The following is a 16892-nucleotide window of genomic DNA, read 5'->3' as shown; positions in this document are numbered from 1 at the left end:
ACCTGTCCCATAAACTGTGTCCCCAGTACCTACCTGGAATAAGAAAGCCAGGTGTTATGTTTTCTTTTTTTATTAAATGTATTGGGGCGACACTGGTTAGTAAAATTACATACATTTCAGATGTACAAGTCTATAATACATCATCTGTATGTTGTATGGTGTGTTCACCACTTAAGTGTCCCTCCATCACCATCTTACCCCTCATACCCTCTTCTACCTCCCCCACCCCCCTTTTCCTCTGATAGTCACATGCTGTTGTGTCCACGAGTTTTTCTGTAACCCCATCACCTTTTTATAAGCAGCCCGGCACCCATTCCCTCTGACCAGGTGTGACGTCTGCCTCCTGGCCCCTCCCTCCCTATGTCCTATCAGTCGCCCCCGGCAGATGCTCTGTCTTCTTGGTTTGTAGCTTCTTGGTCTCCCTTGTGGTCCTCCCGCCTGCGTGACGACCCTAGGAACTATGATGCTTCATTCGCGCAACACACGGCGTCTCCGCGGTGCGGCCCTGACTAGCGCTGTACTTACAGCGCCCCGCCGGACTTCGGGTTGGAAGGTCAAGGGGAGCGCAGAGGCCCGTGTCTCAGTGCCGGACTCCGCAGGCTCGAGGGTCGGTAGGTCACCGCCCAGGTGGCAGTGACCTGAAACCCGCGCGGGACCTCGCCATCTGGGCAGCTAAGCGCCTAGTGAGTTCTCTTCGCAGCACACCGCGTGTCCCAGAGAGAGATGTGACCGCGGGGTCACGCAGTGACACCCACAGTGACTAGAGCCGGTCCCCAGACCTGCGCCCTGCGGCACGGCGACGCTTTGCGCCACGAGGGGCGGTGCCGTGCGTCACATAGGCGGTGCTGTGCGCCACAAGGGGTGGGGCTAGAGAGCAGCTCTAGCACCGAGCGCCCGATGGCCCGCCCCTGCCCGGAAATGGGCGGGCTCGCCCCTCAGGGTCTGGAGTTTTTCACTCTCGGCGGGACAGCCCCCTCGCTTGACCTTCGTCCGTCGCCGGGTCCCTCCGGGGTCTGCCCGACCTAAGCGGACGCGCGTCATGGGGGGTCGCCGCCTCACGGGCTCCGCGGCGGCGAGACTAGCCGGCTGAGGGCCGCGCGCGCGGACTCAGAACTGCCGGGCCCTGCGGAGGGCGGGCGCGGGGACCCCGGGGCCGCCTCCCTCTCGGCGCCGGTCTGGGCGCCCGGCCCGCCCGCGGCCCCAGAACTGCCGGCTGAGGGCGCGGCCCCCGCGGGCGGCTCGGGGGCGGCGGCGCGGCGGGCAGCGTGGCCGAGTTGGGGCGCGCGCGCTGCGGCTGCCGGGGCCTGGCGCTGGGCTGCGTACTTGCCGCGCTGGGCCTGGCCTCGCTGGCGCTGGCTCGCCGCTGGCTGCAGCACCTGCTGCTCTGGGCCGAGGGCCTGCCACCGCCGCTGGGCCTGCTGCTCTTTGTGCTGGGCTTCGTGGCAGTGTCGTTCCCCTGCGCCTGGGGCTACATGGTGCTCAGCGTGGCTGCCGGCTACCTGTACGGCTTCGTGCTGGGAATGGCGCTCGTGGCGGCAGGCGTCCTGTTCGGCACCGGCGTCGCGCACGTGGTGTGCCGGCGGCTTCTGGCGGCGCGCGTGGCCGACCGGGTGCGGGGCAGCGAGCGGCTGAGCGCGGTTGTCCGCGTGGTGGAGGGCGCCGGCGGCCTCAAAGTGGTGGCGCTGGCCAGGCTAACCCCCATCCCTTTCGGGCTGCAGAACGCGGTGTTCTCGGTGAGTGGCGTCCCCGGCCCCGCTCCGTCACTGTGCCGAGCGGTGGGACGGCCGGCAAGGTGCTGCTGCCTGTGGCCAATGCCTGCGAGAGGCAACCGCGGCAGGAGTTACAGGGACACCCTGTCGGCCTGGGCCGGGTCGGGCCTCCGTGGGAGGTCTGGCAGAGCAAGAATGCCCCCCTTCGCATGAGTCTGGTTCATACAGAACAGCCCCTGTCACTGTGAGTGCAGATGAATGGAAATGTTCCTTTGACATCGCTAGTAGAGTCGCGACAGCTGGGGAGGAACAGCTGCATTCTTAAGTCGTCTCTGTCGCCGACATCAGTTTGAGTCCAGTGTTTAATAACAGTGGGACCGTCAGCTGCACACTCCATAATCTTAAGTTTCCTACTTGAAACAGCCCTTTTCTTCATCCCGCAATTTGTTTTAATACAGTGTAGAGATGAACACCCTCCTGCTTATCTTTCTTTGAAGGAGCTTGATTTTGAAATTATCGAGTGACTGGACTGGGCCCCCAGTGAGCATGTTTTTTCCCTGTGCACACCCCCAGGCTTTTTGCCCTGGACGTGCTGCTGTTGCACTTAGATTCCTGCAGCTAGCCTGCACCTTCCTGCAGCTAAATGGTTGTAGAAACCCGACTCCTGAGAAGACGTTCCAGGGCCAGAAAGGACTACTCTGCACACACCTGGTGACTTGGGAACACATTACTAAGCTATCTGCCGGTGGTTTCCTTTTGCTCAAGTGAAGGGGTTGAACTAGATTACCGAGTTCCCCAAATTAAGTGATTCTACAGAGTTCCTAGAGATTTTTGGGCCCTCAGCCCTGCAGCTAGACTTAAGAAACTATGGAAGTAAAGAGACAGCATTCAAAACCAAATGCATGCATGCATTTTATATTGTTAGTGATTCTGACACACTTGTTTAGAAAAATAACTCATTTTTAGTCTAGAAACTTTCTTGTTTTGTATTGAGTAATTCTAAACAGCTTACCTCTTTGGGACAAAATGAAGATAACTTACTTCCTTTTTTTTTGAAAACCCTTTGCAAATCTTGTTGCTGATAACCAGCAGCCTCAATGATTGTAGACTGAGTTTTGGTGGAGGCCTGGAGGTAGACAAGGGGTTATCTCTAGCATCTCAGCCTTAAATTTTCCCCTTTCGCAACCTCCTACAGTAGAAAGTATAAATATGAACTTTCATCATGCTCTGGTAATAACAGATCAAGTGTCCTAAGACTTTGAACCACAATTGGGACTGAGGAAGCTGAATAGTTTCATTGTTTGCTGAGTGCTCCTGTAGTTGTATCTTTGTCATCTTTGTAACTTTCTTGTCTACCTACTATGTGCCTGCTGTCCTGGGTTCTTTCATTGACTGCTCTAACCTTTACACCAGCCGTGCAGAAAGTGATTAAACGTATCCTGTAACATGTATCCTGTTGTCTGACCATGAGAAGCACAGGGCTGGTGTCCTGAGTGCTGCACTCAGATTGTTGACCTTGGTCAAGCTGCTTATGCTTTCTGTAGTCCAGTTTCTTGTTTGTAAAGTGGGGAAAGTAGTGGTACCTATTCCATAGGATTACTGAGAAGATTACATCAGGTAAGTGCATGCAACAGAGCCTGGCTTAACAAACATGCACATCTGGGCCTTAGTCACCATTACTGTTGTTACCCAAGGTCACCTAGCTAGTAAATAAGTGATGGCTTCAAACTTTGTACTATATAGTCTGATGATAGGATCTCAACCATGGTTCTGTTTCTTCATTCTGGGCATATAGTAAGGAATAATTACTCATTACATATTTATTAATTAAAAATAAGGGATTTTTGATAATGTCTCTTTAACATAAGTGAATAAGATGTACTTTGTGAAAATTAAGGCAGTTATGTAGTTGAAACTGAGCTTGACCAGGGACAACTCTCAATTTGGTGTTGTGAGGTCAAGAAAAAAAAGAAAGAAAAATGTTTTGAAATAGGTATTATTGGCACAATTTTACAGAGGAAGAAATGGAGGCTCAGTTGTGCAGGAGCTTGTTCAGGGTAAGCCACCTCCCCTGTAGCAGAGCTGAGGTGTGAGCCCACGATTGGCTAGTTAGGTGCATCAGACTGTAAAATTCTTCCTCGGCACAGAGAGCGTTGTGGAGCCATTGGATGTGGTCTGCGTCTTGCCCATGTCCCTTATTCAACCTGACGGTTTACTGAATTCACCCAGGGTCTGAGAGTAAAAACTGCAATTTCCCTTCTGACTTGAGACCTTTACTCCACCCCCTACCCTGTCCTCTCCTACTCTTGTGTCTGCCCACCGTGTCCTCCTTTCCAGGCATATTGCTCGTTGTCTTCCCTTCTTCCTGTGTTTTAAATTATCCTGCCCCCCCCCCCCATTCTACTTAAAACTCATTTTCTCAATGCCCACGAATAAGGAAATGTATCTGGGCTTACCTCAAGGAGGACTGAAGTATAGTGGTCTGAGAGGCATAGGCTGGACACAGACAGCCCTGGTGATGTCCACTGAGTGAGGGTTAGCAAGGACAGCCAAGGTGAAGGTGGTGTCTTCCCTGGCACTGGTCAGCACTGATAACTCAGCAGTCCTGTTACCAGTGGTGGCACTGGTGGCCTCACACTGACAGCCACTTGGGAAACTAAATAGAAAATAACTATGTAACACTTCAGGGAATCCGTTTTGAGATCATAAGAAATATAACTTCCCATGTTCGTATTTAAAATTTTTCCCTCTTAGTCATGCACCCATTCGTCTACTGGGAAATAGTTGAAGCTTTCCACCTTTGTTTTCTAGGAGCCTTGTTTCTGTAGGGATTACTGTCCCCAGGTGTGATCTTGGTACTCCCCTGCAGGAACCCTGACGTGGGTTTTCTTGTCCCCTCAGGACAAAATCCAAACCTTTATAGTTTACTTTCCAGCCTCCCAGCCATTCCAAAACAAAAAGTGCCCTTGGATGTATTTAATCCTCTGCACTCCAAAAGGTAAACAAGGCAATTCTGAATCAATTGAACATGCCTAGTCCATACCCTTGCCACTTCAGATTCCCCTCTGTATCATTTGCTGGAAAAGGAAACTGGTTCAATAAGAAAGGAGAGTTGGTGGGATATAGGAGCTTATGGAATCATAAAAGAATCAAGTTCTGTAGAAGGAAATTGTTGATAAAGTAGGAAATTGGAAACATTCACAAGAATAACGTCTCAATCTGTATTTAGTAAGCATTAAATTATTCTTGTAAGGTCTCCTTTAAGATGTCCTCTTGGAGACATCTGGACTTTGACAGTTTAAAGTTATCACCTGTGAAATGTCACCTTTAATTCAAAAAATATTACACGATCATTTGTTGCTGTAGGTAACAGTATTTACATCAGTGCTTGCGGCTTCCAGAAGGGTTTGATTTTGTTGTTCTCATTCCCCACGAGATCCTAAACATCATTCTGTCTCTTTTTCACGTTGGTTTTAGAAAAACTTAAACGTCAAGACGTTGGTAGATTCTAGCCCTTAAATCCACATAGAAAATTTTGTTTTAATTATTGTTAAATCTTTGAAACCTAAAATAAATTCAAATTAAAAACATAGACCATAGTATAAGAGAGCCCGTTATTTTTGTGTATACTGTGTCACAGTTTGCAGAACTGAAATTTCGTACATGAAATCCCTTCATCAGCTTCAGCAATCCTTCAAGGGGGTGCCAGTGAAGGGGAGGCGAGTTCTGTAGGGGACATGTCACACAGTTGAAATCAGGCTTGGTTCTAACATTTACTGTGACATCTTAAGTTATTTATAGTTACGCTTTTGAGCCAAGGTTTCTGTTGTAAAACATGGTCTAATACCTGTGTGTAGCTCTGATGAAATACAGAGTTTGCTCATCAAAGACTATTATCTTCATCATGTGCATTCCCAAACGGGAACATTGACACTCAGAGGCTTTTTTAAAAATTTAACAAATATTTATAGTGCACTTACTAAGTGCTAGCCCCTGTTCTTCTAACATGCATGTTATTTAACGCTCACATCAACGCTAATCCTCACGAACAGCTAAGGCAGTCGAGGCACAGAGTGTGTATTAAGTAGCTGGAGAGCCCAAGGCTGGTAGATGGGACAGTCGTGAACTCCCCGGGCCTGCTGGTCTGAGAGCTGGGTTTTGCAGAGACCTGGTTCCATTGTCATGTGGGCTTACAGTTCATAAACCTGTGTCTCTAGCCTGTTATATTGTACAATAGTAACACATATATGGATGTCTCACTACACTTCCTAGATTTAAAAGGAAAGTCTTTAAAAGCAGAGAGGTCTTTTTAAAATTTTAACAGTGTTTTGTTTTTTCTATCTACAAAGTCTTCATTTTGAAAAGTATAAGTTATCTTTACTTGAAGAGAACAGTCATTAGCACTAGCATTTATTTTTCTAGTCTTTGCATTTATTAATTGCTTTTCTTATATAATGTTATGAGTAAATGTTATAAATGACCTTTGTGACCTCCCGTAGTGAGCATGTTGTCATTAGGTGCGCTGCAAGACTCAGCTCACACAGAGCCCTGGCTTTCAGTCTTTGTGTCTGTCTGCATAGATGGGGCCATCTGCACAGATGGCATTGATTTTTGTTGAATGAGTAAAAATTATAAACCTATAATTTGTCATACTCTACAAAGAAGATCTTTTTAACTATTCAGAGAAATTTCATTACATTTAGACCCGTGTGTTCCAACTCTGTAATCTTTGTACAACAACAGGGTGTAAAGTTAACTCACACGGACCGGCAGTTGCTAACCACTGATTTAGACTATGGACTGATTCTTTGCATTCTGACATTTTGTCACTTAAATATTTACTTTAAAGATAACTTCCAATCATGTAATGTTTTATTACTAACTGTAATATAATATTATGAGATTCATTTTTGTGTATTTTATATATTTGACATGTTTATTCTAAAGAAAGATCTTTATTCCTGTAAGTGCTCTAGACTGACAGGAACCTTCCTAACAGCCCCATTCACGCCATTCCTAAACTAGATCCCCGCCAGTGTCACCCTGAGGCCCCCCAGGCTCATCCACGTAGCTGTCTGGTCTTTGTTGTAGAGGAACCTGTGCACGTGCTCTAGAAACAGCCCAGACCACACGCCAGTGTCCACTATGGCCTGTGCTTTCCTGCCCGGTGTCCTCTTCCTGTTCATTCTCTTCCTAGAGATGCCACCTTCCTCGTGCCTGCCTGGCAGATCAGATGTAGCTTTCAGAGTTGTCCCAATGCCTTGTCCACAAGGTTGCCCCTGGTCCCGTTCCTGCAGCCAGTATTAGTCCTGTTCACTTTTTGGTGCTCTGCACACCCAGCGCCCCCTCTGGTTTCTGAGTGCACTGATATGTGTCATGTCTGACCCATCAGGGCAGGTGAGCTGTATCTCACTTCCTGTCTCCGTAGGTGCCTACTGAGATCTTGGTGGAACAGAAGCCAGGTCAGGAATTGTTCAGGGGGCTGTGAACTTCCTTCCAAACCTGCATGCTGCCTCTAGTTAATCATCAGTGAGCGCGGATGAATGTAGCTGTGCTGAAAGAATGACTGTAGTGCAAGGGGAACTATAGGTTACTCTGTCAAAGTACTGGGCCTTCCACTTACTAGTGATACCGGGGTGGATGAAAGAGTTATTCTCAAAGTTAACAGCATTAGCAACAACCATATAAAATGCTTAGAAATCAGTGAACAACATGCATGGTATATATGAATAAAACTAAACTTCAGTAAAAGGTTCTGAGAAAGTATGGAAATACTTTGGATAAGAATGCTGAATATTCTGGAGATTTCAGCTCTATCCAGACTAATTTATAAATTTACTTCAATCTCATATAAAATTGATTTTTTTTGAATGACGGAGTATTCCTAAAATTTATCTGTGAGAATAAACAGGAAAGCATAGCTATGAAAATTTTAAAAAGAAATAAAGAGGTTTGGAAGATGGTAAATTATTAAATATTAACTGATAGTCTGTACAATACAAGATTTAAGATATCAGTGGACCATATTAGATCCCAAATAGACCCTTTATATCCAGTTATTCATTTTGAATATTAATAGGTTATATTATTAGAATTTATTAATAGCATTACTTGTGGAATATTAATATTAATTATTATTAATATCAATGTGGAATATTAATATTAATATTCCACAAGTAATGCTAGGAATATTAGTTACTGGGGAAGGGGAGGAATAGACTATATCCTCTCCTGTATATTTTCATGTTTAAGCCAAAAAAATTAATAGAATAAGTGGTAAATGTTACAAAGGAAAATACAATCATAAAAGAAATATAGTAAAGACACTGGGATCTAAAGAGACTTTCAGAGGCTAGAAGCAGTGGAAACACCAGAGGGAAAGATTGAAGACATTTGATTACAGAAAGATGTAGGAACAACTTGTATGTCAAAACATGGATTTATAACATGATGCTACAGAGGAATATACTGGCCACATTTAACAGTCAAAAGGTTGCAAATGAATATCACTATAAATTAAAATAGTACAGATTAAACAATGATGAAATATTTTTAGTCCTGTCAAACTTGGAAAGGTTGAAATTTCATACTTATAGAGTTGATCTGATATATGGACACTAATATAACTGCTAGGATTGTAAATCACTGTAGACGTTTTGGGGAAGAATTTTTACAGTTAATCCAGTAATGCCACTCTTAGTGATTTATCTTTAAAAAAAAAAGGAAATGTACTGTGTATGAGTCACTTATTGTTGTGTAACAGATTCCTCCAAACCTGGGTGGCTTCCAGGGTAAACATCATCTCAGAGTTCTTGTGAGTCGAGCATCTCTGTGCTGTATGAATGGTGACTCTGACTAGGTCAGGGTAGTGCCCAGGGCTGCCATCATCTAGGTCAGTGGTCCCCAACCCCCGGGCCGCGGACCGGTATGGTTCCATGGGCCATTTGGTACTGGTCTGCAGAGAAAGAATAAATAGCTTACATTATTTCCATTTTATTTATATTTAAGCCTGAACGATGTTTTATTTTTTAAAAAATGACCAGATTCCTTCTGTTATATCCGTCTAAGACTCACTCTTGACGCTTGTCTCGGTCACGTGATACATTTATCCGTCCCACCCTAAAGGCCAGTTCGTGAAAATATTTTCTGACATTAAACCGGTCCGTGGCCCAAAAAAGGTTGGGGACCACTGATCTAGCTTGACCAAGGCAGAGTTTGCCTCTGGGCAAGCCTCAGGTCTCTGCCCCTGCCAGCTGAAGACATCAGTTCCTGGCCTGTGGGCCTCCCCAAGGAGCAACTGATTACAGGGTAGCTTGCCTACTACAGGGAGAGTGAGAAGTTCTAGTTTTTTGTAACCCAATCTTGAAAGTGATGTTTTGTCACTTCTGTTGTGATCTGTGCTCAGAGTAAGTGCAGGGAAGAATCACACGGGTGTGAGGACTGCGAGGTGGGTTTTGCGGAATAGTTGAGACACTGCCTCCTCTTCTGGTTAGTGTAGTGAAGTTACTGTACACAGGTTTCAATTATTGTTTCTTAAAATTTATAATGGCAAAAAAGACAAAGTAGTCATTCAAATGTTTCACAACAGAATGGTTAAACTGAGCTGCATCTGCACAGTGGCAGTGTGATTGCATAATGATAATTTCTGCCTTTTCTGCATGTCAGTCATGTGCTAGGCATTTGCTAGATACTGTACAGATAATTTCTGATCATAAGCCCTCTAGGGTGGTGGTTATTACCCTCATTTTACAGACGAAACACTGATGCCCACTGATACTCAAGAGACAGGGCACTGATGGGTCAGCACTGGAGGCCATTCCAGGGTCCGCAAGGGCCTTAAGTGTGCTTGTTAGGGCTGGTGACACAAGGAAGACTTTACAGAGTGGTCCATGTGTGCACATTTATGTACATGTAAGAAAAGACAGTCATGAGTGTTATCTTTCAATGGTAGAGTGATAGGATATTAAAAATTTTTAACTTTATTTCATTCTAAATCTACATGGTGTACATGTATTCCCTTCATAATTGTCTTTAAAAATCAGGTCCTTGTAAAATATTTCAGCTCCCTCCTCTCCAGAGGAAAAATCACTACCAAGACTTGTGCACACAGGTTTATGTGAAATTGGAAGTTTCCTCAGTACTGAGTCGTTCTACTCTCTCTCCTCTGGTCTAGATGACAGATCTGTCCCTACCCAACTATCTGATGGCATCTTCGGTCGGGCTACTCCCGACCCAGCTCCTGAATTCTTACCTGGGTACCACTCTGCGGACAATGGAAGATGTCATCGCAGAACAGACTGTTAGTGGATATTTTGTGTTTTGTTTACAGGTGAGTTTAAAGCCAGTGGTTGTCTTTTTTTTCTCTCTTATGGCATTGCTGATTCAAATCTAACATTTTACTGAAAATAAGAGGATTTTTCTTTTTGCATCTTTTTAAAAAAATTATACTTAATACTTTATTTTGACAACACTTGCATTTCTCATTCCTGAGACTCACTGAAATATAAAATCGCCGTCAGTTTTGATAAGTAAGTGAGGACAATGAGGATGAAGACAGCAGTGGACTTTTACCTAGTCTTCACGTGCCACGTGTTTAAGCTCACGTGACTTCCCCAGAACCCTGGGAAGTCTGCACCTCTGTCATCTCAGGCCCACCGTGGACGTCTCTTCCCAACTCCTCCCCCTGTGACGTCACATGGGCAGCTTGAAATTAGCCATGGCAGAAACACTGGCTCCAAGGGAAACTCAGGGCACATGCTGATCCCCAGTGAGCAGCCCCGTAGGTCCTACTTTGTGTCAGGCATAGCTGCAGGGGGGGCAGGGCCAGAGCACAGGCCATCTGTGCTCATGCCCACTGCACTTTAGTCTGCTGAGCAGGAAATACTAGCAACACGACCGGCTAAGTTGTTGGTCCTGTGCTTATTTAATTCACACTGCTCTTGACCATGTGGTATCCTGTTCGTGGCATTGTTCTCGAGCGTGTGAGGTGCTGTGGGTCGTACCGGTGGCTCACTGAGAGATAAAGCTGGAGAGACCTGTGTGCTCATGCCACGCAGGCTCAGGGAGCAGCAGGCTCAGCAGTGTTCCCAGTGAACCAGAAAGAGTTCTCGGTAAAAGATGAGTCACAAAAAACTAATGTTTTTGATATTTGTGGAGTCAGGTGTTTTTCCTTTACTATTTTTTCTTCAGAGTTCTCTATATGTATTTTAGATAACCTGAATCTTGGTTTATAGTTTTTATTATGGTTGATTTTTATTAATGCTAATCAATTATTACATTTTCTGTGCACTATATCTATAGTTTATTTAGAGGTACTATAAGATTTGCATGTACACCTCATTCTCAGATTTTTTTGGGGGGGTATAAATTTAAGCACATTTTGTTTTTCTAGTTTCTTGAAAATGAGTAGTCCATTTGAGACCTCTTCTCTTCCTTACATATGTCTGAGTGGTTAGACGTCCTCGCGTGAGCAGCGCTCAGAGGTTTTCAATGTCTGGCTCTTCTTGTTCTGCGCATCTCAGTAACGACCTGCTGTGGTGGCTGTGGTCCCAGCAGGACAGGGCTCATGTGTCGCCAGTGGTGTCTTATCTCTGGGATCTGCTTTCCCGCTGATCTCTCACCTCTTTGCGTGAGCTGGCAAATTTAACCTTAGTATACAAAAGAGAGTGGGGAGGGGGCAAATATTTCTTAATCCAGGCATTGCTGAAAATCAGCCGCCACCACAACCAAAAAAAAGTGAAGACATATTTATGCCTGGATCTGACCTATTAATGTCACATCAGCTGAACTTGTTTCTGAAAGGACAGGTTTAGCTTACAGAAGATGCGTGGAGAGATGGAAAGAGGCAAAAGAAGTCACCGTGAAGGGACACCAGCACGGGAGACGAAGGGAGATCAGGTCACCGCTGGTGGAGTCGGGGTCCTCATGACTTCCTCACATTTGCTAGAAATGAGCCACAAATCTGCATTGGTTGGGAGCTTCCTTCAGAGTCCAGTGTCCATGAATTTGGACAGCAGCCCCCACAGCTTAAAGGGGCGCCAGCTGGGATCCCACATTGGGCCATTCAGTCACTTGTCCGTGCCCTGTGTGTCTGCACCTGCCAGCCAGAGCCCCGACCCGGCAGGAGTCTCATCTCTGCTTTGCCCCTGCCCCTCTGGGGAAGTCGTATGGCCAACCGATGGGGGCGTCAGCTGGTCCTCACACCGCCATATTCCAGCGTTTCCTCAGCGACCCCTTCCCACCATCTCTACGTCTACCCTGCTTCCCTCCACTCTCCACATTCTTCTCAGTTAACAGAAAAGTCGGATCTTCACGTGGAAACCCCTCCATCTCCATCTGAGAAATCTGCTAACCTCTGTGTTTTGCTCACTTTCCAGTTGGTGGTGAAGAGATCCTGTCTTTCTGTGTAAGACTGGTCCTGCCACCTGTGTTAAAGGCTTTTGTTTTCATATAGAAACTTTTAGAAGTAGTTTTTTCTATACTGCACTGGGCTCAAAGCCACATGTGGAGAGTTAGGACAGACCGCCAGGGTCCAGAGGGCACGTGGGGAGAATCCCACGTGGACGGAGCAGCTCACCAGGCTGGGGACTGAAAGGTTTGCCTGTGGGTCAAGAGCTGCCTTCCTGTGGCCTCGCCACATGCTCCCAGAAGCTGTCACACTCCTGTCTCAGTCAGACTGTGGAACCAGGGCACCTTCCTTTAGCATCACTTCCCAGCCCATTGTCCAGAACCGTCCTCTCTGTCCCTAAACCTGTGTCCTCAGGCCTGTATCTGCCTGTCTGCTCTCACTGTGAGCTCTCTGTCCTGCCACATGGCACTGTGTGGCTGCTGTGCAGGTGTATGAGCCCTCACTGCACATTTCAGACCAGCTTCCTGCGCGCACATCCAGTGCACCCCCAACAGGGCTCAGCCCCTCACCCTGTAGACGTCCCTCCCCATTGCTTGCTTGCTTTATTTACTTATTTATTTGTTTGTTTATTTTTAAGTGAGAGGAGAGGAGATAGACTCTCAAACATGCCTCAACCAGGACCCCCATCTGGGGCCAATGTTGAATCAACCAAGCTATCCTCAGCGCCTGGGGCTGATGCTTGAATCAGTCAAGCCACTGGTTGCAGGAGGAGAAGAAGGGGAGAGGGAGAGGAGGAGGAGCAGTTGGTCTCTTCTCACTTGTGTCCTGACTGGGAATCGAAACCCATATATCCGCACGCTGGGCCTGTTGTTCTGACAGCGGCTCCAGCTCCAGATGCAACCGCTCGGCACTGCCAAGGATCAGACTGAAGGTTTTCAATCATATGTCTTATGTTTTTAAGAATTAACATGTTAGAGGACAAACACAAGACTCAGAGGCTCACCTTTGAAATAATGTGCTTAGAATTGCATTGAGTGATGGTATTATTTCATGATTGGGAGATTGACCAAATTCCAAGTCTCCCCAACCTGCCTCACCCCCAGCAGCCACCTGCCTCCACCCCTCCACCACCACTTTCAATGATTGGAGTTAGGACACTCTCCCCATAAAACGGGTATAATTAGGGTAGGCTTGATATAGCAGTGGTATGGCATAGGGTCATCTGTGGTTCAAGCAGCCTTGGACACATTACACAGCACCTGCTTCCCTCGTTTCTCTCAGAACATTTGCTGCAAGCTCCAGAGAACCAACTCACAAATGATTTCTCTAAACACCACTGAGAAGAGGCTGTTACGACATTCTGATGATGTGGGTGCTGACTTGTAGCACGGGGACCACAGCTTCCTGTTGAACAGAGAAACCAAAGCCACATGACTGAAGGGACTTCACGGAGATCACATCACTGCTGAGGGGCTAAACCAAACCAGTTCTGGGACCCAACTTCCCCTGTGACACTCCCTTGAGGATTCCTTTAACTGGTGTTTCCAACCCCATTGTGTTGTGTCTTTGTTCCTAAGTATAGACCAGGGACCCCCAAACTACGGCCCGCGGGCCACATGCAGCCCCCTGAGGCCATTTACCCGGCCCCCACCACACTTCTGGAAGGGGCACCTCTTTCATTGGTGGTCAGTGAGAGGAGTATAGTTCCCATTGAAATACTGGTCAGTTTGTTGATTTAAATTTGTTCTTTATTTTAAATATTGTATTTGTTCCCATTTTGTTTTTTTACTTAAAATAAGATATGTGAAGTATGCATAGGGATTTGTTCATAGTTTTTTTTATAGTCCGGCCCTCCAATGGTCTGAGGGACAGTGAACTGGCCCCCTGTGTAAAAAGTTTGGGGACTCCTGGTATAGACAATTCCATATTCACAATCTTGTTAATTTTTGTAGTTCATTGGTATTTCAGTTTTCAAGTGGTTCTCAACATTTCTAATCTTGGCTACTAGGTATTTCATTTGCAGATGTTGGTGCTTCTGCGTGGCCCAGGAATACCTGTGGACTTTGTAGCTGTGCAGAGATGTAAGCTGTGTTATTGTCATCAGTGGAGTTCATCCAGCTGTTACTTCTGTTGTGCAAATTGTATTCTTTGAAGGATGCTTTTTAGTCCAAAGAGGCTTGACTGTTGTGGAACAGACATGATTTATGTGGACTGGAAGGAGTGTATAACTGCCTTGTGTTCATCTGACACCATGTGATGTCTAGATTTTTACCCATACTCCCTTTAGAGATAGCCGAGGACAAAATAAATGACAACTCTCTGAACTACTTAAAAATCTTCCTGGAGCGTATTTGAGAAACATCCTTTTTGAAACATTTCTAAGTCAATATTTATTGGAGCTATTCCCCCCCTTTTTTTCTCTGTTAAATATTAACTGGCATGTTTTATTTTGTTCACAGATTATTATAAGCATAGGCCTCATGTTTTATGTCATCCATCGAGCACAGGTGGAATTGAATGCGACCATTGTTGCCTGTGAAATGGGACTGAAAACCTCACTGGTGACAGGCATCCAGCCAAATACCAGTGGGTCGCCATACAACAAGCGGACCTTGGTGTTCCCTGGAGACGGAATCAACGTGGTGTGACCCCAGGGAAGTGTGTGGTCATCAAGAGCCCAGGGTGCCGTTTGAGGCGTGGCGTCCCTGTCTTGTCGTCCTCCTCCCCCACAGGGCAGAGACAGTCCTGACTATACTACAGCACACACAGCTGACTGGTTTTTAAATTGCACAGCTTTTTCAAGAGGAGAATCACTTTCCGGAGTGTGAGTGTCCATGCAAACGCAATTTCAACTGCACCCTTAAAGGTCTGTTGGTCTGCACTTTAGTTTTGTTTTGTTTCTGGGTACTTATGAACAGAGAAATGGCCCAAGAATTTTTCTGGTTAGTCTTTATTTATAAAGCTACTTATAAAGAGCAGTGAAAGTGTGTGGTGTTAAGTGTGTAATGTTACTGGGTGCCCTTGCTTTGGTCGTCTGTCCAGAAGGGATGAAGAGAGATTTCAGGTTTTGTTTTACTATGTTAGTGGGACCACTTTGCTTCCCTGTCTGTTTCTGGTTAAGAGACAGGCGTAGACCTTAGGTGGAGTGTAGTTCTTCAAGCTTCACATTGTTGCTGGCTGTGTATGCGATCACACAAGCTGGCATCCTGGTCATGGGACTAAAGTGCTCTTAGGACCCCTGTGTGTCCACCGAGCAGCGCACAGGTGGAGAAATGATCCCACCACATCTCTTCACCCCCGTAGGTCCATCATCAGGACTGTCCCACACAGTCCCACGCAAGCATGTCATTAAAGCACACTTTTTCCTTTTATAGTCACCATTAGGTTTTGACATTTTCCTTTAAGATGGTGGGCTTACCATCATTGAAAATGCCTTATTTGGTCAAGACGCCTTTTATACAAAACAAGCTTTAAAATCATATTTATAATTCCATTGAACTTCGTATGCATTTGTCCCTGTCATCTGCAGCTTTAAAACTATAAACAGGACGTTAACTTAATGCCTGACTCCCGATTAGGTTTGTGTGTTTTCAGTACTTGTTTTTCTCTGATGAGACTCAGGAATTCTGAAATGTCAGCTGTATTTTTTTGTAGCACTTATGGGTACAGCATCCAGTAATTTGGCACAGGACTTATATGACATATATCCATTTATCAACTTTATGTTTTTAATATAGTTTTGAATCTAAAGGTTAGTGGGTTTTTGTTTTTTACAACTGACATAGACATAAATGAAAGTTTAATCTTGTTTTTGGCAAGAAGATTTTAACTTAGCAACTTCCTGTTGCCTTTTCACAAGGGTGAAACCTTCGCCCCGATTTGCTAACATGCAAATTAATTCTTCGGAGGCATATTCTCCCAGTCTTAGGCTGAGGTGCGTGTGATTTCAGTGTGTTAAGTCTTTGCTCTAGCAGCTGTGATATTTTCCTCCCCTTCACGATGCATCCCGTTTTCTCACCTTCGAGCGACAGTGAGGTTCGCTCATGCCCACAGCCAGAACCTTGGCACAGGCTGCCCGCTCTGCTGTGCACGTCAGCCTCTGAAGCTGCCTTCTTCACTGGTAGGAAAGCATAGCATTGGAATACTCTTATTCTTTATTGAATCTTAATTACTTGTTTAGTTCTTTTGGTTGTTTATTTGTTTTACAATGAACAGTACATTTGATTTATTCTTTTCTAACTCAACGATTTTTCCTGTGTTCCTTGTTTGTTGGTTAGTTTGTTAAAGGAACCATTGATTTAAGATCACTACTTCCCTACTTGTGTTCCACTTAATGTATTTTGAAGTGCATTATTTACTTAACATTTTGTAACTTGGATAATTTCACCAAACAGATAGATACCTTTTGGTAGTTTATAATGAGCTCTTCCAGTTGTTGCTTGTTACTTTAAATAAATATGTAAGGTAAAAGATAAGCAATTTTTCTGTATTCTGCCAATTATCATTTTATAAATAAAATCATCAGTTTTTACTTAAAGTAGTATGGATTTACTGTTTCTGAAATACAAAGGTAAAGCCACAGTGTTCCCTTCTCATGTCAGCCTCAGAGTGAAGAGGTCCCTGCAGAGGTACCTTTTCTGGCTGGCCGTGCCGCTGGTCTTGGGTGGTCTTGGGGGTCCTATGCCTGGCACAGAGCATTGCCCTGCCCAGCGGCTCCCACCTATGGCAGCAACACGTTTCTACAGGATTTTTCCCTGTTCCACACTGCCTCTGGTTACAGTTTAAAAATGCTTTAGATTTCTCGGACTATTCAAGTACAGTACAAAGTTGTTTTA

The 16892-nt window shown here is 45.4% G+C and overlaps 1 protein-coding gene across 1 annotated transcript; it reads left to right on the top strand.

Moving 5' to 3' along the window:
• The first annotated feature begins 460 nt into the window (after nucleotides 1–460).
• On the top strand, nucleotides 461–16594 carry TMEM64 (transmembrane protein 64). The gene is made up of 4 exons (XM_066266438.1): nucleotides 461–611; nucleotides 1219–1733; nucleotides 9883–10038; nucleotides 14517–16594. The coding sequence occupies exons 1-4, from the start codon at nucleotides 461–463 to the stop codon at nucleotides 14703–14705; spliced, it is 1011 nt and encodes a 336-aa protein (XP_066122535.1). The 3' UTR covers nucleotides 14706–16594.
• The last annotated feature ends 298 nt before the right edge of the window (nucleotides 16595–16892 follow it).

The sequence above is a fragment of the Saccopteryx bilineata genome, chromosome 3 (assembly GCF_036850765.1).
Source record: "Saccopteryx bilineata isolate mSacBil1 chromosome 3, mSacBil1_pri_phased_curated, whole genome shotgun sequence".
Classification (NCBI taxonomy): domain Eukaryota; kingdom Metazoa; phylum Chordata; class Mammalia; order Chiroptera; family Emballonuridae; genus Saccopteryx; species Saccopteryx bilineata.
This window is presented reverse-complemented; position numbering and strand designations above follow the sequence as displayed.

Bases quoted from the DNA above. Each gene is read 5' to 3' on its own strand.
- TMEM64 (XM_066266438.1), top strand. From the start codon at position 461: ATGATGCTTCATTCGCGCAACACACGGCGTCTCCGCGGTGCGGCCCTG. The intron at 1,734-9,882 runs GTGAGTGGCGTC...CCTCTGGTCTAG, and splicing joins TGCAGAACGCGGTGTTCTCG to ATGACAGATCTGTCCCTACC. The intron at 10,039-14,516 runs GTGAGTTTAAAG...TTTTGTTCACAG, and splicing joins ATTTTGTGTTTTGTTTACAG to ATTATTATAAGCATAGGCCT.